This window comes from Heterocephalus glaber, unplaced genomic scaffold (genome assembly GCF_053883595.1).
Source record: "Heterocephalus glaber isolate CG9 unplaced genomic scaffold, H.glaber_assembly_v1.0 deba00001497, whole genome shotgun sequence".
Taxonomy (NCBI): Eukaryota; Metazoa; Chordata; class Mammalia; order Rodentia; family Bathyergidae; genus Heterocephalus; species Heterocephalus glaber.
Genome location: NW_028258320.1, coordinates 45,444,669 through 45,469,785, shown reverse-complemented (window position 1 = coordinate 45,469,785; position 25,117 = coordinate 45,444,669). Strand labels below are relative to the sequence as shown.

The 25,117-nt window shown below is 36.2% G+C and overlaps 1 protein-coding gene and 1 pseudogene across 6 annotated transcripts in view; both read right to left on the bottom strand.

The window, feature by feature from the left end:
• LOC147825667 (ubiquilin-1 pseudogene) overlaps window positions 1-9,494 on the bottom strand; it is a 45,021-nt pseudogene extending 35,527 nt beyond the window's left edge. The window contains exon 1 of the transcript XR_015440376.1: window positions 1,169-9,494. The product of XR_015440376.1 is annotated as a ubiquilin-1 pseudogene (transcript). The remainder of the gene's footprint in view (window positions 1-1,168) is intronic.
• A 385-nt stretch (window positions 9,495-9,879) lies between these two features.
• Entpd1 (ectonucleoside triphosphate diphosphohydrolase 1) overlaps window positions 9,880-25,117 on the bottom strand; it is a 166,583-nt gene continuing 151,345 nt past the window's right edge. For all 5 annotated transcript variants that reach the window (XM_004838561.3, XM_087185002.1, XM_004838562.3 and 2 more), the window contains exons 9-10: window positions 14,581-14,718; window positions 9,880-12,453 (exon numbers count right to left, since the gene is read on the bottom strand). In XM_004838561.3, the coding sequence (XP_004838618.2) occupies window positions 12,247-12,453; window positions 14,581-14,718 (345 nt within the window). In that variant the 3' untranslated portion in view covers window positions 9,880-12,246. The remainder of the gene's footprint in view (window positions 12,454-14,580; window positions 14,719-25,117) is intronic.

The following is a 25,117-nucleotide window of genomic DNA, read 5'->3' as shown; positions in this document are numbered from 1 at the left end:
TTTGTCACAAATTACCCAGTTTTTCCTGTTTGTCTCACTTCTTCAGCTGCCATGTACAGGATTTAAAATGACTCAAAATTATTCCTATCAAGTGGATAGACCTAAAGGAAAAGTTTATATACACCAGAAAAAAAATCTGTTCTGAGAAAAAATAAGGCAAATGACAGATATGATCAGATTGCTTCTACCTGCTTTAACTGACCTACTACTGATGGGTCTATATAACATAGCATATTAGAAATGCAGGTAAGAAGGAATTGCTGGGGAAAAAATAATTCTCCATAAATACTATAAAACATCTACATTTAAAACCTACTAGAATTATCTCACAAATGTATGTTTCAGTAGAGGTTATTAAGAAAGGTTTCAGGGTGCAAACATATGAAAAGGAAAAGTTACAACTTACAGCAGTGATTCATTTATCTTTCCCCACCTCTCAATGTTAAAAGAAATATTCTACAAGAGACTGCCTTTAAGTAATATACTCATTGATTTGCTGCTATACCAAAAGTATATTCTCTTTAACCGCATTATTTTAAAAGGAGTAGATAAATAGAGCTGCTATAGTCCTGGCCTACAAAATTCCTCTTGCTTTGTTCCATTTTAGTTAGCAAAATGCATCTTTCTGTACCCCCTATTACTTTACCACCATGCATTGTGGACTGATTTTGCCCACCTTTAGCATTTGATTATCAGTAAAAGAGTACATTTTTCTTCTTGTAGCACAGAGCTCTTCAGGAAGTTTGAATCCTGTTCCATCTGAGATTATAATTAGCACTTACTTATGTAAGATTAGCAAAATAATAATAATTTGCACTGAGCACATGGATGTGTATATTATTATTATACTTTAGTAAATATTTGAAAATTTTAATAAAAATTTTAAAATAACTTGTTTCTATTATAGCAATAGATTGGCTTGTCCCAGACCTTAAAAAAATACATCCTTCAGATGGATTTAACTATGCAGGCCAGAGCAGTTTCATACCATATTCTTCACATGGATGTCAATCTTTGTGTATATTTTAAGAAGATAGTTCAGTTGACTATTTTAGAGGTAAAAATCCAAGAGATGTAAAACAGCACAAAAGGTCATATTTTTAAGCTTTTGATTACAATTATGGTATGCCTATAGACTACAGAGCTAAGAAGGAGCATTATACTTTACCATAAAAAAAAAACGTAGACTGGGCCAGGGATTTAGCTCAGTGGTTTCGTCGCCTGTTGCGCAAGTGCAAGGACCCAAGTTCGATCCCCTGTACCAAAGAAAAAAAAAACAACAACAAAAAAATGTAGAATCAGTGCTGAGTATGAATTTTAAAAACTATTGATCATTTATATGTGCAGAATATTCCACCTTTCCCTCCTTTTCAATCTCACTTGGCAAAAAAATCATTTCAAAATTAAAAAATAAGTTGCATATCAAAAGGTAACTCTGTAATTATAGAACTATCCATCCATCAGGAGTCCCTGGATCATGGCCTGTTAAGAACAGGTCAGCACATTAGGATGTAAACAGCAGGCAAGTAAAAGAAGCTTCATCTGTATTTACAGCTGCTCCCCATCACTCACAGTATCACATGAGTCATGTCACAGCATTAGATTCTTTTATAAGTCTGTGTACTTTTAAAAAAATAGCATACGTTTGCAATACATAATAAATACATTCATCTTGGGGAATTGGTACATATATATATCACATCATGATCCTTTTACTTCCCACTGGGCTACATCCCCAGCCCTTTTAAATTTTTAATTTTGAAACAGGGTCTCACTAAGTTGTTAAATTGTCTAAACTTGGCTCAAACTTGTAATCCTCTTGCCTCAACCGTCCATAATACTGGGATTACAGGCAGGTGCCATGGGTAGCCCAGCTTGTTTATTTTCTGAGAACATTCTGAAACTAACCCTAACCCTCCAACACCTACCCCTGGCTATGGAAAAACTGTCTTCCATAAAACCAGTCCTTGGTGCTGATCTACATTATAAGTTTCTATTTTTTTCCATTAAGTTTATTAGTATATTTTAGGTATAAAATACAGTTACATTCATCATTAGGATCTTGTACCTTTACATAATGTATCTTGGTTCTTATTTTTTCCCCTTCCCCTGTCCTCCCTTCACCCCCTCCACCCTTCTCTATTTGCAAAGATTTTGTTTCAATTTTTTCCTTTTCTCATATTTTTTCTTTTCCCTTCTTTCCTTTCCCCTACCCCTCCCACTTCCCCTACTCCTTTACACCTTTTCTTCCTATTACACAATATCAATTATACATTTTTTAAATTACAATGTTAAGATCTAGAAGACATTACCACAGATTTTACAGAATTTAACAGGATATAGAAAGCATATTACAAAAATCTTTTTTGAAATAAATTGGACAACTTCTAAGAAGTACCTTGGAAGACAAATTACTGAAACTAACTCTGGAGGAAATATAAAATTTGAATAGCACCTATTAAAGAAAGTATATTCGAAGCTTAAAAACCTACGTATATGACAACAGCAGGCTCTTTGACTGATAAATTACATCAAACATTTAAAGCAGAAAAAAGAAGGGACACTTCTCCCCTCATTTTAGGAAATCAACATTATGCTAATACTAAAACTGGATAAAGATAATAGAAGAAAAAAGTATGAACATAGAAATTTGTTTAACAAAACAAACTATTAGAAGTCAGATCTGGCAGTATGTAGAAAATGGTTTTATTATAGGGATGGCAGTGTTGGTTCAGCATTGGAAGATCCACCCCCAAAAGTCATCATTTTAACAGAGGAAAGAAAAAAGTGTTATGATCCTATCACTAGTTGGAGAAAAAGTATCGAACTATGTTCTACAGTGGTTCATGGTAAAAGCTATCAGGAGACTAGAAGTAGAACAGAACCTTCTCAACAGATCAAAATCATGCACTCCATACTTCCAGCAAAAATGCCTTATATGAATGGAGAAGATACAATGCTTTCTCTCAAAGGTGGGGAACAAGGGCAGATATGCCAACTCTTCATCTATCCATTAAACTTTGAAACCTAGGCCCAAACCAAAATAGTCAGGCAATAAAATGACACAATTAGGATAGGACTGGCAAGGTAGAAAAAAAATCTTTATATGTAGATGAAATGATCATCTACAGAGAAAATACTAAGAAATCTCTAGGAGCCCCTAGAACTTGTACTTGAATTTAGCAGGATTAGAAAACACAAGATATATATAAAAATTCAGGTCTGTATATACTTGCTATAAGTGAAGAATTGGATATTGAAACTTAAAAGTTATGTAGGAGTACAAAGGACCTAGAAAAGTAAAAAAAAAAAAAAAACAGTGTTGGAAGACATTTAGTAGCTACTTTTAAGACTTCCTCTAAAGCTACAGTAATCAAGGCAGTGTTGGTGTAAGGAAAGACATATAGATCATTGGAATAAAACAGAGAATCTACAAATAGAACCACATATATATGGTCCACTGAGCTTTGAAAGATTATTTAACATTAACATTTTATAGAGCAATTCAAGAGCAGAGCAAAAGATAGTGTTTTCAGCAAATGGCAGTAGAACACCTGGTATCCATATATAAAAAATTAACCTCAACTCTTTATTTCCATACATAAAAATAACTTGAAAGGGTCCATGAACCGAAATATGAAAGACTAAAACTATAAAACTTTAAGAAGAAATTCTAAGGGAAAATGTTTATGGATTTAGGGTAGGTAAGATTTTCCTAGGATATAAAAAACATGATGTATAAAAGGAAAAAAGTTGATAAATGAGATTCCATCAAAATTTAGAACTTTAAATGACATCATTAAGAAAACAAAAAGTAGTCCTTAAACAGACCATATTTATAATGCATATAACCTATGACCAGAATATATAAAGAACTTTTACAGCTCATTAATAAACAACCCAATTAAAAAGTAGACACAAGAAGATGATAAATAGCCAGTACAGCACCTGGAAAGGTGTGCAACACTAGAATCAGAAAAATACTAATCAGTACAATAACAAGATTGAATTATACACTCATTAGGGAGATGAAGTTAAAAGTTTTAAAAGAACAAATGTCAGCTTAGGTGTGAACCAGTTAGAACTTTCTAATACTGCTAATGTGAATGTAAAATGACAAAACCATTTTGGAAAACAATATAGAAATTTCTTGTATTACTGTTAAGAACCAACAGTCCTGTTCTTATGTTTTTACTTGAGAGGAATAAAAACACATGTTCACAATAGATTTATACATATCTGAAATTCTTGGGACCAGAGTGTTTCAGATTTTCCTTTGAAATCCACTTGATCTGCAAAGAGGATAGCTGCTCCTGCTTTTGGGGGAGGGGGGGGGTTCCTGTCACATGGAGTATTGTTTTCCACCCTTTAACTTTCAAATAATGAGTTTCTTTTTGAATTAAATGTGTTTCTTGTATGCACTATATTGTTGGATCTTGCTTCTTGACCCATTCTGCCAGTCTATTTCTTTTTTTTGGTGACTTGAGGCCATTAATATTGATGGCTATAACTCATACATACTGATTTATCATTGTCATGACTTTTTCTGTTTGTTGGATTCTCCTCCTTTGCTTTCAATTTCTTGTCCCGCCCGATGGATTCATTCTGGGGGGCTTCCTGGGGTTTATGATCCTCATTGTCTTTTCTTAAGTTATTGTCTAAACTTTTTTGGAGTGCTGGTTTGGTATTCACGAAATTGCTAAGGTGCTCTTTGCCATGAAAGTATCTTATTTCTTTATGAATTCTGAAAGATAGTTTTGCAGGGTACATCAATCTGGGTTGGAGGCTGTTTTCCTTTAGGGCTTAGAATATGTCACTCCAAGTTCTTCTTGCCCTGAGGGTTTGTGTAGAGAAGTCTGCTGTAATTCTGATGGGCTTTCCTTTGTATATGATTTGTGTCTTTTCTCTAACTGCTTGTAGAAGTTTGTTCTTCTGTTGGGTTTCTGGAATCTTAACTATTATATGCCTATGTGTAGATTTGTTTTTATCAAGGGTAGTTGGAGTCCTATATGCCTCATTTATCTGTATGTCAAGTTCTTTTCCCCTGCTTGGGTAGTTTTCTGCCATCACTTCTGTGAAGTTTTTTTTTTATGTCATCTGCACTCTCTCTTGTTTCTTCATTGACTCCAATCAGTCTTACGTTATTCTTCTTTGCATCATCTAGCAGTTGCTGGATTGATTTCTCATGGTTCCTTACAATTTTGAAGCAATTTTTCTTTTCCTGGTCACTAATTGCAATGTTATCTTCTATATCTAAATTCTGTCCTAACATTGGTTCATTCTGCTACATAGACTTTCAATGGAGTTTTTAATCTCCTGGAAATCTGTTTGCATCTGTTTTATAGATCCTATTTGTTTCCTATGTTGGGATTCCATCATGTTCCTCAGCTCCTCTATTTTTTTAATCTGTGTCCTCTCTAGATTTATTACTCATATCTTGCACTATGGGCACAATTTCTGCTGTTATCTGAGAAATTATTTCTGATTTCATTTTTTCCAGATCCTGTTTTGTTGCCAATTCAGGGAGTCCGGTGGTTGAGTATCACAATGTTCCATCTCATTTCCCTTTGGGGTTATTTTAGGTGATCTGGAAGATGGTTTTGAAACATGTTTATGTGACTTCTCATTTCAATGGGGAGGGGGGGACTGCTGCTGGTGCCCGTGTGGCTCACCTCCTCTGTACTCACAGGGGCAGGGGTGGAGGGTAAGGCAGCCCAGAAGCCTCCTCTTGTGCACTGGGAGTGGCTCACCTCCTCTGTGCTTGTGGGGCGGAGTTTCTATTATTTTAAAAAGAGCTTTGGTATATCAAAGGAAACTGTCAATGTGGAATAAAAATAATTGTTGCTTTTTCAAATCTGGAAATTGGAAATCTATTTGATTTAATGAGGCTTTTAGTTGTGTATGATAATGAATTGTGTGTCTGTTTGCAAACTTTGTAAAAGTATGAATAATCCTGCTAATAGAATAGATTTTTAATATTTTTATCACAAAGAATTCGTAAATTGGTTAGGTAAATGATATGTTAAGTAGCTTGATTGAATCTACAATGTATAAACAGATCAGAACTGTTGCTTATAAATATATGCAATTATTATTTGTTAATTTAAAATAGTAATTTAAAATATTCCAAAATTTAAAAAATACCATATGATTTATTTACTCATTTAATCATTGTGTGCATATGGCAAGAAATTATAACTTCTAACCAGATGGTTACAGTACAAAATCATAGTTTGTTAAAAGCGATCTGAATTAAATTCCTGCAAGTGACCCTGCTTTCATCTTTATTTTGTTTTGGTTTTGATTTTTTGGTACCGGGGATTGAACTCAGGACCTTGCGCTTCCAAGGCAGGCAGCAGAACCACTGAGCTAAATCCCTGGCCCCTGCTTTCATCTTTAACAGAGTGAAGGAAGAGAAAAATCTGTCATAGACAGGAAAAATAAGAAACCAGGTAAACTTTTCAACAACTTTTAAAGGTTGCACGTAGACTGGCATGATGTGTCATGCACCTCTTGAGCCTCTAAGGGTGGGTGTGGGCAATGGGAAATAATACACTGAAGGCTGAGAACAGGGCAAAAGAGCTGGGAGAAACCCTTAAATGACTGTGAATGAGGCAGTGGCTTCCCAAAGGCAGAGGGCAAGGCAGAGAGGACTCTCCTAAGGCACAGAAAACTAACATAGATACAATAGAGCTGGCCCACTGCAGAAGCAGCTGATTTTGAAGGACAGCAGTCAAGTAGCAGAAAACCACATGGACAAAGGAATTGGTTAGGACTGTTAGGTTAGCAGAGCTTTACTTTTCCAAAAGAAATAGGTCACATATTTTGCCCCAAGGAACTTAATCCAGTTACTGAACAGAACAGTCTGGATTTTCTAATTGAGGCACAAGTAGGAGCCAAGGAATCATTCTGACTTGGTGATTTAGAGAAGGCTTGATGGAGTGGAATTTTTAGCTTAGCTTTAAAGGTAGAGTAGGGCAAGGGTATTCCAAGTTCAGATAATCTGAATAGTGTCAGAGGAAGAATCAATCTCTGTGGCTGGAGTATAGGGAAGGAACATCAGCGGGGTAAAATTGAATGCGAACCTGAGGGAAGCTAATAGCCATGGCTTGTTGAAGCCTTGTATATCTGCAGGGGAGTTTGGTTTTATTTTGAAGGTAATAGCTACCAATGCTTTCAGTTGGGGAACAATGTGATTGAGCCTTCTGCTCATAAAGATTTTCCTAGCAGCAATGATTAGAAGCAAAACCACCATTCCTGGTATCAGTGCAGGTGAAATACACCATAGATCTTTACTGATAAGATTAGAAAGGGGAATCAAAATAGAAAATATTATAAAAGCAAAATGAACAGATTCTATGGATGGAGTTGATTCCAACCTTGGTTGGTTGAGGTAATGGTAGCATTATTCACAGTAGAAAATGGGAGGAGGATCAGTGTTAGGAGGAGAGTTTGGTTTAGCTCGTCCCAGAAACACACCAATCCCTTTCCTCCCTCCCTTCTGAGAATTTCATTATAAGGAGTGATGTTGTTTCCCAAATGAATATATCTCATTTGCCACTGCCTAATCTGTGTTTTGCTATTCAGCATACATGCAAAACGGATATACAAAAACTCAACTCCAGTGCTGATAATGGAAATGGCATTATTGTATCAATTAACTTTAGAAATTAATTTATCTAACTGGAAAAAAGTAAAAGGTTTAGCAATGCCTTTATCTAATAAATAATCTTGTAGGCTGCTTATCTAAAGATAATGTCATGGGGCTGGGGATTTAGCTCAGTGGTGCAGCCACCTGCCTTGCAAGCGCAAGTTTTGAGTTCGATCCCCGGTACCAAAAAAAAAAAAAAAAAGATTTAGGACTAAAGATAATATCATGCAGGTACCTCTTTCCCTATTAATGAAAAATTCATTATACCAGTGATAAAACAGATTGTGTTCAATTATATTAGATTCATGTGCAAATAAAAAGTTGGGTAATTAGCTAATACACTGTCCTAAACATATAATGTAAGAAAAATAAATAGACACGTAGTTGCTTAGGAAATCTAACAATGTAGAATGTAAAACTAATTTGGGAGCTACCAGAGCATCTTAGTTAAGACTGGAGAAAAAAAGTTGTAGACTAAAGTCTAGGAAATAATAATTTTTTTAAAGAAACTATTTCTTCAGAAGACAAGTGTGTTTAATCAGCTTTCTGTTACTGTGACAAAATATGAGAAAGGCAATATAAAAGGAGGAAAGGTTTACTTTGGCACAAGCATTCAGAGGTCTCAGCCCATGTTCACTCAGTGCCATTGTTTCTGGGCCTGTGGTGAGACACAGCATCATAGCAGAGAACATGGTGGAGCAGAGCTTCTCATCTCATGGTATCTGGGAAGGAGAGGACTAGGGAGGCCTGGGGACAATATTTACCCTTCAAAGGTACAGCCCAATGAACTACTTCAACAATGTCCCACCTCTCTCAATAGCACCATCCACTGGGAAGCAAGCCTTGAACACATGAGATTTTGGGGGAACATTTAAGATCCAAACCACAACAGCATGGTAAGTAAATTGTAATTTATAGGAAACACATTTTACATTTCAGTTATATATTGAATGCCCAATGTTTCACTCCTTTCCTGTTAGTATTGTCCATGCCTTTTGCTATATGACTTTGTCATCCCTCTTAGCATTTCTCTAACTTGCTGATATTGGTTGTATGATTTTTGGGGGTCCAAATTAAGTGGGTGGAAGTGACAAGGGCCCTGTCCTGTCCAAGACCTTAAGAGAATTCTAGATCCCTCTCACTCTCATCAGCTCCTGAATTCACCATGAGAACAAGTCTCATGAAGACACTGTACAAGGAGAACAAGAGATAGATGTAACAGGACTGATGCATGTTCACCACCTGAAGTAGAGCTGCCTAGCTGACTTGCAAGCCCATAAACATAAAAACTAATGTTTACTGTGGTAAACTTTAAGGTTGTTATAAAAAATAAAAACACCAACTGAAACATATAGTTACTTAATGCAGCTAATTATAAGCAACAATCATGTTCCAACAAAATAGCAACTATTTGAATTTGGATTAGAGAGGAACCAGACCAGCTGAACTGAAAGTAAATGAAAATATATTTTAAAAACAGTAATTTTATTCTTATGTGAGCTATTTTAAAAGGTTGGTCTTTAATATTCAAATTTACATTTTGAGGAATGCCAACATCAAGAATTATCTTTGAATCCAGGAAAAATTTCCCAAAGTCTCTCATCAGGCATCTTGTCCCAAATAATAAGCATCTCTGCCTGCACAAAAGGCAGCAAAGCCTTAGAAATAAAGCAAAATTCTCAGTATCTAAAAACGGTCATTTAAGAATAATAGAAAACTTCATATGTAATGTAATACCAAGAATGTTACAGCATCTTTAGTTGTTAATCCTCCTCCTCTCCAAGGGAAAGACAATAAAGGGTTATTGTCTTTTTTTTTTTTTTTTTTTTTTTTTTTTGTACCTGGGATTGAACTCTGGACCTTGTGGTTGCAAGGCAGGCGCCAGAACCACTGAGCTAAATCCCCAGCCTGGATTATTGTCTTTTTAACTTTAAATATATATTTTTACATATATGCTGCTCAATATATTAGCCATTAGCCACTTGTAGAACTTGGAATGTGATTAGTCCTAAGAAAATATCTTGTAAATATACACTACAAAGAATGATATACACTACAGATTTGAAAACTTAATATTAAAAAGCTCAATAACTTATATTGACTGTTTGTTGAAATGAGACTATTTTGCATTCAGTCACTTTCTCAAACTCTCCTTAGTTTGAAGTATAGTATCTGTTTCTTGCAAGGACCTTGACATTAGTTGAGGTATGAACAACATTAAAATGATGTGTACTTTAAAAAATTTTTATTTATATCACAATTTATATTTCTTACTAATTAAGAATTAGATGAGTTGAAACCTCTCTCTCACACACACACACACACACACAACCTAATTATATAGCTTCACTCTCTTGTCTACAGAAGTAACAACTGTGAGTTCATAAAAACTAAGGTTTTTTCATGCCTTATAAATAGATAGGGTTACCAGAACCAAGTTTTTAGTCCTGGGTGAAAGTTCAGGGATGAGCAGTAATTAATAATAACCACTGGCCAATCCAATATTAAAATTAATTGATAGTGACCCATCTTCTTTGGGTCCATCCAGAATGGCTCAAAGCAGACTCCTGCATCTGCCTCAAAACCAACCTTCCCTTCAATAGAACTGAAATTAGGTTGCACCTACTGATTATCTTCATAATTTGAGATTTTGACAAGTGGAGTTTGGCTCCCAAATACCTAAAAGGGTTTTGTTTTGTTTTGAACTTTGGCAAAAAGACCGAAATAAGAAAGGATTTGTGTTCTCTGAAGGAAACTTGTAAATTCCAATTCCAACTTGCTGAGGGAAAGTTTTTAGAAAAGAAAAAAGCAATAACTTGAGGCAGAAAATGTGGGCTTGACTTTCAGCTCTGCCATGGGCATCGGGAGTGCTAATAGCTACCTTTTTAAGATTGTTATGAGGATGAAATGAAAAATGAACACAATGCACTTGAGTATAGACTATGATATACCACCAGTGCTCAGTTAATAGCAGCATAGTAATATAGCCAATTGCCACCAAAAAGAGAGTTGGAATATACCAATTTGGCTTCTGATCCCTAATCAAGGTCCAGCAAATTAAACTATGAGTAGCAGAAAAGAAAAAAGTTCTTGTCCACAGCTTTATTAAGCTTATGTTCACCTGACTGTTATAGAGTATGACTTGACTGTTCAAGAGAAAAGGGGCATTTGGCATCTAGTTTATGGGAGAACTTTCCTTCTCTCATCTGCTCAACAGTCAGTCTCCAGATCCAGAGATGGACAGATGGCTTGGACTAAGGTAAGAATAATACATCAACACCCAATCCTGCTAAACAGGTAAACTTTAATCCTTAAATACAAGAGGAATAGAGGCTCTTTGTGTTTCTATGATAAAGTCCATAGCCACTTCTTCCCTTATGAAATATTCTATGGGGAAAGTAAATAAAATCCGTATTTATGTAACAAAGGTAGCAACAACACTTACAGACTTAGTTCCCAGCACATTTTGATGTGAAAATACCATGACAGGGAAAAAGCATATTGCTTAATATCATACTCGCACTAAAGTTAAACCTTGGGGTAATAAGATGTCGCATGGCTTTAAAACTTGATATCTCATCTTTATGGTGCAAGTTGTTTAGCACACTTAGCCGTTAAATGAAAGATCTGTGGTTTGACCATACCCAAGTGCAGTCTTTTTTCCAGTCAACTTCTTGGTGATGAAATAGTATAGAACCAAACAGTGATGATGTACTACATGCTATTGAATTGTACTAACTGAAGGTTAATGTGGTGAATTTTATGTTATGTGCATGACATAATAAAAACTCCAAAAGCACTGGAGGATGCATTTTCTTAAATTTGAGTTACAACTGTATTTTTCTTCATAACATGTATATACCTACCACATATTATGTCCTAATATCTAAAGGCCCACGCTATATATCTGCTTTTTAAAAATCTCTGGACTGTGTGTTACACTTGGTAGCACTTTGGCATAACTCAGGAATATATGACTCATTCGCATCCCTATATTAAGGGGATTTAGAATTATATTAACTGCATGAGCACACAGATTCCCTTGCAAAACTCTTTGGCCTTAGCACATATATGCCTATTCTAAAACATTCTCTTACCCAAAGAGCAGCCTCAGAATGAGATATGTATCTGCTCTCTCCAAAGGCATTATATGGCTTTCTTAATATATGTGAAGCAGGAGAGTGGAATTTTTAGAATATGACTGTACCAGTACCTGAGATTCTTCTGTTAACTAGTTCAATTTACTGGCACAGGACTCAAAATTCTCAGTTCTTCTAGACAAAGTCAGTATTTTTTTTTTATAAAGCAAAAATCATGAAAGATGGCAAGTCTTTATGACTCACATGAGCACAGAATACAAAAGAAAAAGAAGGTAGCTCAGCAAGACACAGAAGAGACCATGTCTGCTAGAAAACCCTTGAGCCAGAAGGCAGTGAATATCTCCCAAGGAAAGGCTTCAGCCAAAAGAGCTTCATGCTGGTCAAGACTGGCTCTGACAAGTAGGGAAGGAGGCCCTAGACACAGCTGTGTGGAGAAAAGTACTCCCTGGGCAAGTGTTTTTTCCCACTCCAGCCAGCAGATTTGAGCTGCTCCTGCTATACCATTTCTTTCCAGAAATATGAAGGATTTTTAAATATAACCAAGGCTGTGATGATCACTGCGGCCAGTATCAGGGAGAAGAAGACCATGAGGAAGACATAGGTGGAATGGGAGAGAGGTGCGGACAATGGCTGCTCAGCTGGTATCATGTTGGTCAGGTTCAGCATGTAACCCAAAGTCCATCCGGCATTGCTGCCCTGGATCTGCAAAGAGTGGAAAAAATCTTTGTTTGTGGTCCAAGAAGATAATCTGTAGTTCTCAGGCAACTTCATTTGTAACACTGAGCAACAAACAGGTGAAAGCATCCTGTACAGTTATTTAAATTGATTAATTTTATATTCTATGCTGGGAATGGGGTTATGGAGAAAAGAGCAGCAAGTGATTAAAAGAGAGTTTGGAACCTCACTATTGTATTCCTAAAGCTCAGAAAGTAATTTGGTAAATGACTGTCCACTTCTTCTGCCTAGAAGAATTTAACTCAAATAAACCTTTGGAGCTTTGTGTTCTTATTTTCTTGTTTATATGAACGTGGGAGGTCGGGAAGATGGATGAGGGGAGGTGAGAGGAAACAGACAAAAGGATAAGGGAATGATAGTCTTTGGCCTTTAATATCTTGTCAGGCCAGGAAACTCATCCATATAAAACCAGGGCTTCACTAGGAAAAAAAACTGGGAGTTAATCTCAGCAAGTCAATCTTATTTTATAGAAGTTGGAAGACTGTATATGCACAAGAAAAGTTTCTTATTAAATAGTAAAAAAAACATGTTCTGACCCTCTCATCTTCCTAGGAATATTTTCCACCTCAGAACTTAATGGAATATAGATAGTCTTTGAATAATATTTTTGGAAATGTTTTTACTACATGAGTTGTGCATATTCATAGTAGAAAAATTAGGAAGATAAGCCTAAATAAAATCAAAACCATCCATACCTCACTACTCAGAAACTGCTGCTGTTTTCATTTTGTTTTCATTTAATTTCATCATTCCAGTTCTCTCTGAACACTTTTTTTTTTACAAAAAGTGTAATGAAACTCTATATAGAATAATTCATTTAACAATACCTTGTGAACATCAGTCCGTATCTCTTAAGATATTTCTACATCACTCCTGTGTCATCATCATTGGCATGAACTGCCTTGTACATTTACTTTTACTCACTATAACCAAATTATTTACAAATCCCAGAAATGGAGTAATTGGACAAAATGATGTATATATTTTAAGACTCTTAGCACATATTGTCAAAACTAATTTCCCAAAAGGTTATGCCAATTCATACTCCAATCAATATCATGCTGAAATTTCCCCTGCGGCCAAACTCTTACCAATATCAGGAATTAATAATTTGTAAAAGGTCCGCTTTCATTTGTGGGGGGATGGAAACCTTATCTGGCTGCATGTGCCCAAGAAGCCTTAGAAACATTGAACCATACATTGGAGCTCAAAGAATAAAAATTAGGACTTCCTTGAATGTTACTTATAACTTTAACATAGATCCTCCAAAACTGTATAAAATATACTTTGCTGGAATAGAAGGAAGTCTGGAATATTAAAACAGAAAAGATATGAATTTGAATTAGCAAGGTTAGCACTGAAAAGAGTGTACTAGTTTCTTTGGAGCTGCTATAACCTCTGTTTTGATGCTTTCCTTTCTTCAAATCACTATATTTTTAAAACGGTAAAATCTTTTTGTCATTAGTGGACATTGGTTTTAAAACGCAGAGAAATACTGCTCTTGCTATTTTTCAAGAATGTGTCACACAGCTAATGAATACCTGTAGGTGGCGCTATGGTGAGGCACAGCAAGGAGGCTACTTCTTCAAGGCTCATGCTAAACCTGGCTTCTGAACAATGACCCCATTCACAGTTACTCAGTCCCTTTCTTTAAACAGCAATGTCAGGTTGGTCAGCCTTTGTTGGAAACAACTGAAAAAGCCTTTACTTCTTCTTAGAAACTATAATCATCGTTTTCTGGCATGGGGCAGGGGCTTTAGGGAGAGTTAGTATACAAAACCACTATGGTTACTGAAATCTGTTACATTACTTTAATTTGTGATTTTTTTTTGTTGCTTTATAAAAATTACTGTCTATTCTGTGGGCAGAAAGATGCTTCTGATGCAAGTAGCTCTCCTTAGAGAGGTACCCATACCTCACTGATATTCCTAGAAGGGGTTGACACAGAATGCCAGCTTGAGTGGAATGGTAGAACAAAACAAAATAGGGCAAAACTTGACTCACCTTTTAAAGCCCAAACCTACTTCAGTCACTACCACCAAACTTCCCCACAAACACTCAACTTTCCCACAATCAAATAGTTACCCAAATTACCTTGCCCATAAAATGAACGTGCTTCCAGGAATTGTCTGTAAAGTGATAGCCTTGCAGAAGGAGGGAGAGGATGTAGGCACCTGAAAAGCAGTATTCACTCAGGAACTTCTCATTCACTCCAGGAAAAGATGCCCTTACCTAGAAGTAAAGTGAAAGGAATATCATACTTATATAAGAGGTACCTCTTTATAGTTGCTATGGTTTAGATCTGAAATGCCCACCCCTGCAAGCCCATCCACCAAAGGCTTGGCTGTCAACTGATGGCATTATTGGGAGCTAATAGAACCTTCAGGAGGTGAGGCCTAGTTGGAGGAAGTAGGTGCTTTGTGGTGTGCTCTTGAAGGCTATATGTTGTCCTCAACTCTTTTGTTTCTCTTCATTTCCTGGCTGCAACAAGGTGAGTAGGATTCCTCTATCATATGTTTCTGCCATGATTGATGGCCTCACTTCAGGCTCAAAACCCACCAGGTTAAGCAACCATTGGCTAAAACTATGAACCAAAAAAATCCTTCCTCCTTTAAGTTGATTTTCTCAGGCTTTTTTTCATAGCAATAGAATGCTAACATAATCAATCTCTTTTTCACTATTAGATTTGATTAAAGAGAAGAGAAAGCCCCAGGTCATGTGGGACTGACGACCAACTTTTGCACAGGCTTTTAGAGTTTCTTAAGAAAGGTTTTCCTCCAGTTTTCTATGTGGTATTGATAGGTGCTCCAGGAAAAAAAAGGAGTTCCTGTGCCCTAGTAGTGATGGCAAACCTTTTAGACCTTTCAATGATACAAACAGCCTGCTGTGGCACATGTGCCATAGGTTCACTACCACTGATCTAGTAGGTTCAAAAACAGTTAATTTTAGGGGCTGGGGATTTAGCTCAGTGGTTCGGCTGCCTGCCTTGCAAGCATAAGTACCTGAGTTCGATCCCCAGTACCAAAAAAAAAAAAAGTTAATTTTAGTAAATCTTCTCATCTCCCAAGTTTGGAGTTTCACAGTCACTTTAGCATATTAAGAGTTGTGCAAAATATTACATGAAAGAATTTTACTAATATTTGTTTAATCAGAGATTCCTATATGCTCTTGTCCGGACTTTGGCTCAGAGCCTATAAGAAAATAATGTCCAAAATTAGTCCCTGGGCTGATAGCATCAACAACATCTTCTGGGAGCTTTATGGTTCTTGCTCCAGAATTACCAACTCAGAATCTGCATTTTAGTATGATTCTCAGGTGATTTGTGTGCACAGTAGTTTGAGAAACACAGCCCTTGAGCAGTTTTTTTGTATGTTTATTTTGTTTTTTTCCCACTACTGAGAATGAACCCAGGGAATTCGTGCTGAGCTACGTCCCCAGCCCTTTTTTTGTAGTTTTTACTTGCTAAGTCACTAAATTGCCCAGGCTGGCTTCAACTTGCCATTCTTCTGCCTCAGCCTCCCAGAGTGCTGAAATTACAGGTGTGCACCACCATGCCTGGGATGAACACACCTAAGAAGCATTTTGCTAATGGCTACTGGAAGGGATGACATCTCATATTTGATAGTTTATCTTTGCTTTAGTTATTTTTCATATCCAAGTCATGTGAAATAGTTGTCTTATGTATTATTCAGTGTTTCTTGTGTTTAGTAATTCTACTCTCTACTGAAGATACTAAGAGCTGCCTGCCACTTACCCATCCTAGCTATTATAAATATATAGCCAAATGTCCACAGCCTTGCCTTCTGCTCTTCTACCTTTAAGTAGAAGACAATAGGGCAGGACATCTCTAGCTCAGCCCAAAGTTCTGTTTGCTGTCCTATATCTCAGCTATTTTTTTTTCAGTGTAAAAACAGAGTTTGGAAAATTTATTCTTTTCTCTCCCCCCCCCATTAACTTTATTGGTACATTTTAGGTATACAATACAGTTACATTCATCATTGGGATCTTGCACCATTACATGAGTCTCTTGGTTCTTATTTTATTTCCCCTTCCCTTGCCCTCCCTTCACCCCCTCCACCCTTCCCTATTTGCAAAGAACTTCTTTCCATTTTTTTCCTCTTCTCATATTTTTCCCTTTCTCTTTTTTCCCTTCCCCTAGCCCTCCCAATTACCCTGCTCTTTTAGACCTTTTCTTCCTGTTACACAATATCAGTTATACATTTTTAAAATTACAATATTAAGATCTAGGGACATTACCATAGATTTTACAGAATTTAAAAGGATATAGAAAGCATATTACAAAAATCTTTTTTGAAATAAATTCGACAACTTCTAAGAAGTAACTTAGAAGACAAATTACTGAAACTAACTCTGGAGGAAATATAAAATTTGAATAGCACCTATTAAAGAAAGTATATTCCTAGCTTGAAAACCTACCTATATGACAACAGCAGGCTCATAAACATTTTAACTGACAGATTACATCAAACAATTAAAGCAGACAAAAGAAGGAACACTTCTCCCCTCATTTTAGGAAATCAACATTGTGCTAATCCTAAAATTGGATAAAGACAATAGAAGAAAAAAGTATGAACATAGATAGAAATTTGTTTAACAAAACAAACTATTAGAAGTCAGATCTGGCAGAATGTAGAAAGTGGTTTTGTTATAGGGATGGCAGTGTTGGTTCAGCATTGGAAGATCTACCCCCAAAAGTCATCATTTTAACAGAGGAAAGGAAAAAGCCATATGATCCTGTCACTAGTTGGATAAAAAGTAATGGACCAAATTCCACAGCTGTTCATGGTAAAAGCTATCAGGAGACTAGAAGTAGAACAGAAACTTCTCAACAAATTAAAGACATGTACTCCATACTTCCAGCGAGAATGACTTGTATTAATGGAGAAGATACAATGCTTTCTCCTTAAGGTGGGGAACAAGGGCAGATATACTTACTCTTTATCTGCCCATTAAACTTTGAAACCTAGTCCCCACCAAAATAGTCTGGCAATAAAATGACACAACTAGGATAGGATTGGCACGGCAGAAGCAAAATCTTTATATGTAGATGAAATGATCATCTACAGAGAAAATACTAAGAAATCTCTAGGAGCCCCTAGAACTTGTACTTGAATTTAGCAGGATTAGAGAACACAAGGTATATAGAAAAATTCAGGTCTGTGTATACTTGTTATAAATGAAGAATTGGATATTGAAATTTAAAAGTTATGTAGGAGTACAAAGGACCCAGAAAAGCCAAAAACAAAAACAAAAGGAAAAACAGTGTTGGAAGATGTTTAGCACCCAATTTTAAGACTTCTTCTAAAGCTACAGTCATCAAGGCAGTTTTGGTGGAAGGAAAGACATATAGATCATTTGAATAAAACAGAGAATCTAGAAATAGAACCACACATATATGGTCCACTGAGTTTTGAAAGAATATTTAACATTAGCATTTTATAGAATATAAACTCGATTCAAGAGCCAAGGAAGAGATAGTGTCTTCAGCAAATGGCACTAGAACACCTGGTATCCATATATAAAAAATTAACCTCAACCCTTTTTTTCCATACATGAAAATAACTCGAAGGGATCTATGAACCTAAATAAGAAAGCCTAAAAGTATAAAACTTTAAGAAGAAATTATAGGGGAAAATGTTTATGAATTCAGGGTAGGCAAGAACTACCTAGGATACAAAAAACATGATGTATAAAAGAAAAAAATTGATAAATAAGATTCTATCAAAATTTAGAACTTTAAATGACATCATTAAAATGAAAAGTAGTCCTTAAACAGACCATATTTCCAATACATATAACCTATGAGCAGAATATATAAAGAATTCTTAGAGCTCATTAATAGACAACCCAATTACAATGTAGACATAAGAAGATGATAAGTACCCAGTATAGCACAAGGAATGGTGTGCAACTCTAGAATCAGAAATATACTAATCAGTACAATAAGGTTGAATTATATACTCATTAGGAAGATGAAGTGAAAAGTTTTAAAAGCCTTGTCAGGACTTTTTCTTTTTGTTGGATTCTCCCCCTTTGCGTTTAATTTGTCACGCCCAATGGATTCATTCTGCTGGGTTTCCTGGGGTTGTGATCCTCATTGTCTTTTCCTAGGGTATTGTCTACAATTTTTTGGAGTGCTGGTTTGGTATTCATGAAATTCCTGAGGTGCTCTTTGTCATGAAAGTATCTTATTTCTCCATCAATTTTGAAAGATAGTTTTGCAGGGTACTTCAATCTGGGTTGGAGGCTGTTTTCCTTTAGGGCTTGAAATACATCACTCCAAGGTCTTGCCTTGAGGGTCTAGCATTGAGAAGTCTGCTGTGATTCTGATGGGCTTTCCTTTGTATGTGATTTGTTTCTTTTCTCTCACTGCTTGTAGAATTTTATTCTTCTGTTGGATTTCTGGAATCCTAACTATGATATGCCTATGTGTAGATTTTTTTTGATTAAGGCTAGCTGGAGTCCTACATACCTCACTTATCTGTATGTCAAGTTCTTTCCCCCTCCTTGGGAAGTTTTCTGCCATCACTTCTGTGAAGAGTTTTTTTATGTCATCTGCACTCTCTCCTCTTTCTTCATTGACTCCAATCAGTCTTATGTTATTCTTCTTTGCATCGTCTAGCAGCTGCTGGATTGATTTCTCATGTTCCCTTACAATTTTAAAGCAATTTTTCTTTTTCTCCTCACTAATTGCAATCTTATCTTCTATATGTGAAATTCTATCTTCACATTGGTTCATTCTGCTGCGCAGACTTTCAATGGAGTTTTGAATCTCTTGGAAATCTGTTTGTGTCTGTTTTATGGATTCTATTTGTTTCCTATGTTGGGATTCCATCATGTTCCTCAGATCCTCTATTTTTTTATCTGTGTCCTCTCTAGATTTATTAATCATGTCTTGCACCATGAGCAAAACCTTTGCTGTTATCTGAGTAATTATTTCTGATTTCATTTTTTCCAGATCCTCTTTTGTTGCCAGTTCAGAGAGTCCAGGTGGTTGAGTAATAGAGCGTTCCATCTCGTTTCCCTTTGGGGTTGCTGTAGGTGATCCAGAAGTCTGTTTTTGAGGCTTGTTTATGTGTCTTCTCATTTCCACGGTAGGTGGGGGGGATGCTTCTGGCGCCCACGCGGCTCACCTTCTCTGCCCTAGGACCTTGGGATGGCAGTGCGGGAGCTTCCTTCCGGGTGCTGGGACCGGCTCAGCTTCTCTGCCCTAGGAGCCTGGGATGGAGATGGGGAGCTTCCTTCCGGGTGCTCTACCTCAGCTCTTGAGATAAGAATTCCCTCATGAACATCATAGGTGATATAAAAACTAATATCATGTACTTGGAACTATGCCAGATGTCCCATGTAGTGTCTCCTTGCCCCACTTTTTCCTTCATTCCTGGTAAGAAACTTGCTATCAGTTAACCTAACATTCTGGCCAGGGTCTCAAAAGATGCAAAGAAATCATTCTGTAAGATTAAATATCCCTTCAGATATGTTTAAAAATTCTAAATAAATTGGGAAGAGAAAGAACCATAACACAATAAGGACTATACAAACCCACACCAATCTCATAAAAATGGAGAAAAGCTGAAAGCATTTCCTCTTAAGATCTGCCAAAAGACAAGGATATAACTTTCACCATTATTCTTCAACATAGCATTGGAAGTCTTAGCAAGAGCAGTTAGTTAGGCAAGAAAAAGAAGCAAAGAGCATTCAAGCTGAAAAGGAAGAAGTCAAATTACCCACATTGGCAGACAACATGATTTTACACATAGAAAAACCTAAATACTCTATCAAAAAAGCTGTTAGAACTGATAAATTAGGTAAAGTTACATGATACAAAGTCAACATATAAAAACAGTAGCATCTTTGTAGTATTAAAGGAATTGCTATTCTCAATTCTCATCACTTATTTGTTCAAAGTTAGGTCTGATTAATTGTTTGATTGAGACAAGGTCTTGATATGTGCTTCAGACTAGGCTTGAACTCTGTATGTTGTCCAGGCTGGCCTTAAATTTGGGGCAGTCCTCCTGCCTCAGACTCCTGAATGCTAGGATTACAGGTGTGTTCAACCATGCCTGGGCAAAGTTACATATATTTTAATTATGAAAGTTTTGTTGTTACTTAAATATAACATTGTGTGTTTCAAGATTTAAAATTTATAAAAACTTTATTAGTACATATTTTCAGTACATAACGAATATATTGATCCTAGGGAGTTGGTACATGTATATAACACATCATAATCCTTTTTACTTCGCTTTTCTCCTCCTCTCCCTCAATCTCTTGGTCCCCTTCCCATTTGCAAAAGGTCTATCTCCTTGTTTCTTATTATCTTTTATTTTATTCCTATCTTTTACTTTGTTCTTCAAATTATTTATACTTTGAGTTTCTAATATAAGAGAAATCATGTGGTATTTGTGCTTGTGTGTCAGATTTTAACATTATGGCCTCAAGGTACATCCATTTTTCTACAAATGACTCAAATTTATCCTTCTTTATGGCAGAGTACTACTCCATTGTGTATAAATACCACATATAGCCTGCTTCCACAGCTCTTATGAGTTGTACTGCTGTAAACACTAGTATGCATGTATCAGTGAAATATCATGTGTTGAACTCTTTTGGGGAAGATACCTAAAAGGGGAATAGCTGGGTCACATGGAATTTCTATTTTTAGTTTTTTAGGAATCTCTATACTGATTTCTATAGAGGTTGTACTAGTTTCCCTTCCCAGCAACAATGTAGAGGGGTTCCTTTTCCCCCACAGCCTTGCCAACATTTGTTACTATTTGATTTCTTGATGTTGGCCATTTTTCCTGCAGTGAGATGGAATAATCCAATAACAGGTAATGAAATTGAAGCAGTAATAAAAAACCTACCAACTAAGAAAATCTCAGGACCTGCGGGACTCACCACTGAATTATACAAAAACTTCAGGAAGACCTGACACCAATGCCCCTTAACTAATGAAACTGAAAGGAAAGGAACACCATCAAAGTCATTCCTGGAAGCTACATTACCTTTATTTTATAGCCAGACAAGGGCTCAACTGAAAAAGAAAACTATGGGTAAATCTCTTTAATGAGCATAGCTGCAAAAATCATCAAGAAGATACTGGCAAACAGAATGCAACAAAGCATTAAAAAGATCATACATCATGACCAAGTAGACTTCATCCCAGCGATGCAAGAATGGTTCAGCATGTGCAAATCAATACGTGTTATACATCATATAAACAAACAAGGACAGAAATCATATGATTATCTGAATAGATGCAAAAAATGCCTTTGACAAAAACCAACATTCATTCATCATAAAACCCTGAAGGAAATAGGTATAGCAGGAGTTTATCTCTATCTGACAAAAGCCATTTATGTCAAACCTATTGCCAACATCACATGAAATGTGGAACGTGAAAATTTTTCCTCTAAAGTCGGGAATAAGACAAGGATGTTTATTATCACCATTCCTGCTCAATGTATTACTTGAAATTTTAGCCAGAGCAATCAGGCACGAGAAAGAAATAAAAGGGATACATATAGGAAAGGAAGAAGTCAAACTATCCTTATTTACAGATGACATGATCCTTTACATAAAATATCCACAAGCCTTCACCAAAAGACTTCTAGAACTAATAACCAAATTTAACAATGTAGCAGGTTATAAAATCTAGACATAAAAGTCATTAGAGTGCTGAGGATGTTGCTCAATGGTGCTGCACTTGCCTGGCAAGCACAAGGTCCTGAGTTTGATCTCCGGTACAAAAAAAAAGTCAGTAGAATTCCTGCACACTAATAAAAAACCCAGAGTCAAAGATATTAGGAAAACAATACAATTCACAATAGTTTCTAAAGAATTAAATACTGATGAATGAACCTAACAAAGGAAGTGAAAGACATCTATAATGAAAACTATAGTATTTTGGAAAAGGAGATTGAAGAAAACATCAGAAAATGAAAAGATATCCCCTGTTCCTGGAGAGGCAGAACCAATATGGTCGGAAAAAACATCATATTATCAAACTGATATAGAGATTTAATGCAATCCTAATCAATATGCAGTATTCCTCACAGAACTAGAGAAAACAATTCTAAAATTCATATGGAACCAGAAGAGAACTTGAATAGCAAAAAGAAATTCTGGACAAAAGAGCAAAGCAGGAGGCATCACAATCTAAAACTTTAAATTATATTACAAAGCTACAATGATAAAAGCAGCATGGTACTGGTACAAAAACAGATATGTGGATCAGTGGAACAGAACAGAAGATGCAGAAAAAACTCCAGGCACATTTCAGCCATCTAATCTTGGAGAAAGGGGCTAAAAACATGTTGGCTAGGAGACAGACTCTTAAATGACGCTATAAAAATTGAGTATACACATGCAGAAGATTGAAATTAGAACTGTATCTCTCACTATGTATTAAAATAACATTTTGTATGCCAATAATTAACTTGCTAAAAAAGATATCAAGAGGGCCGGGGACTTAGCTCAGTGGTTTTGCTGCCTGCTGCGCAAGTTCGATCCCCGGTACCAAAAAAAAAGGTATCAAGAAAGAAATCCTATTTACTAGCTAGAATCAGTCAATTATCTAGGAATGAATTTAACCAAAGTAGGAAAAGATCGCTATAAAGAAAATTATAAAGCATTGATACAAAATTTAAAAGACATAAAAATTGAAAAATATAAAATGTTCATGGATTAGAAAAATTAATATTGTTAAAGTGACCATAATGCCCAAAGCAATCTGCAGATTCAATGTAATCCCCATCCAAAGACCCAACTGAAAAAATGGGCAAATGAAATGAATACACACTTCTCAGAAGAAGTACAAATAGCCAATGAGTACATGAAAAAACATTCAGCATATTTGGCCATTAGAGAAATGCAATCAAAACAACACTGAGATTCTACCTCACTCCAGCAAGAATGGCTATTATCAAGGACTCAAAAAACAACAAATGCAACAAATGCTTCTACATTGTTTGTGGGAATGTAAACTAGTAGAACCATTATGGAAATCAGTATGGAGATTTCTCAAAAAACTAAAAACAGAAATTCTATTTGACCCATCTATACCTCTTCTGGATATCTTCTGGAAGAGCTGAAGTGATCATATTATAGTGGTGCATGCATACCTATGTTTATAGCAGAACAATTCACAATAGCTAAATAATAGAAGCAGTCTATACACCCATCAACAGATGCATGGATAAATAAAATATGTGATAGGTCTCCCACCACCTCAGCAGCTATTATGTATAGTAGCTGCCCTCTTCCTATGGTGCCTTGCCCCCTCCCCTGTGTGACATCATGCCAAGATGGTTGCTCCCACCAAAGAACAAACCCTTCTTCCCAGCATGCCCCTGTTCCCACCTAGAGAGTAACCTAATACTCGCTCACCTCCTACCACCTAGTGACATCACCGGCTCCTCCATTCCCTAGTCACTACCTCACTCAACCCCGCCTCAGCCCCTACAAGCCCCACCCCAGTCTCTATAAAAGACTCTCCCTGCCCCAGCCATATTGCTTTTGTCTCTCCTTTGTTCAGAGACAGCCCGGCAGATCTATTCCCCTAATAAAGGCTTGTTGTGGCCTGGTCTGGTCTTGGTCTTCGGCCCTTTTACCTAACAATATGGTATATGTATATGTATATATATATATATATATATATATATATATATATATATATACACAATGAAGTATCACTTAGCCATAAGAAGGATACATTTGAGTGATCTGTAGGAATTTTGAGACCATAATATTAAGTGAAATAAATCAGACATGGCAGTTCAAATATCACATGGTTTCTCTGAGAGACCCAAAGTATAAATAATTTAAACAGCAAAATAAAATATGTTAAGAAACAGGGAGGTAGAGTCTATGGAGAAAGGAAGACAATCTGGGGAGGGAAGGGGAGAAAGGGGGACTAAAAATGGTCAAGATGCAATATGTATGTATACCACTCTCCCAAGATGAATGTAATCTCTATGTATCAGAAACATACAATAAAATTTCTGAATGGAACCCCAGTTGCACAGGAAATAGTTCTGAGAATCAGCAAATGGGATCATATTAAATTTAAAAGCTTCTGCACAGCAAAAGCAACAACCAACAGAGTGAAAAAATAATATAAAGAATGGGAAAAATTTTTGCCAGCAATTCCTCAGACAGAGGACTCATATCTGTTATATATGAAGAACTCAAAAAAATTAGACTCACCAATATAAAAGACTCAATCAAAAAATAGGTAAGCAAAATGAATAGACATAGAAGACATATAAATGGCCAATAAATTACTTGAAGAAGTGCTCAACACTGCTAGTGATTAGAGAAATGCAAATTAAAACAACACTGAGATTCTATCTCATCTCAGAAAGAAGAGCCATCATCAAGAAATCAAATAATAACAAATGCTGGAGAGGTTGCTGGAAAATGCTGGGAGGCTACTACACTGTTGGCAGGAATGTAAACTAGTACAACCACTATGGAAATAAGTACGGAAATTCCTCAAAAAACTAAAACTAGAAATTCCATTTGACCCAGGTATTCCCCTTCTGAGTATCTTCCTGAAAGAGTTAAAGACATCATATTACTGTGATATATACTCATGTTTATAGTA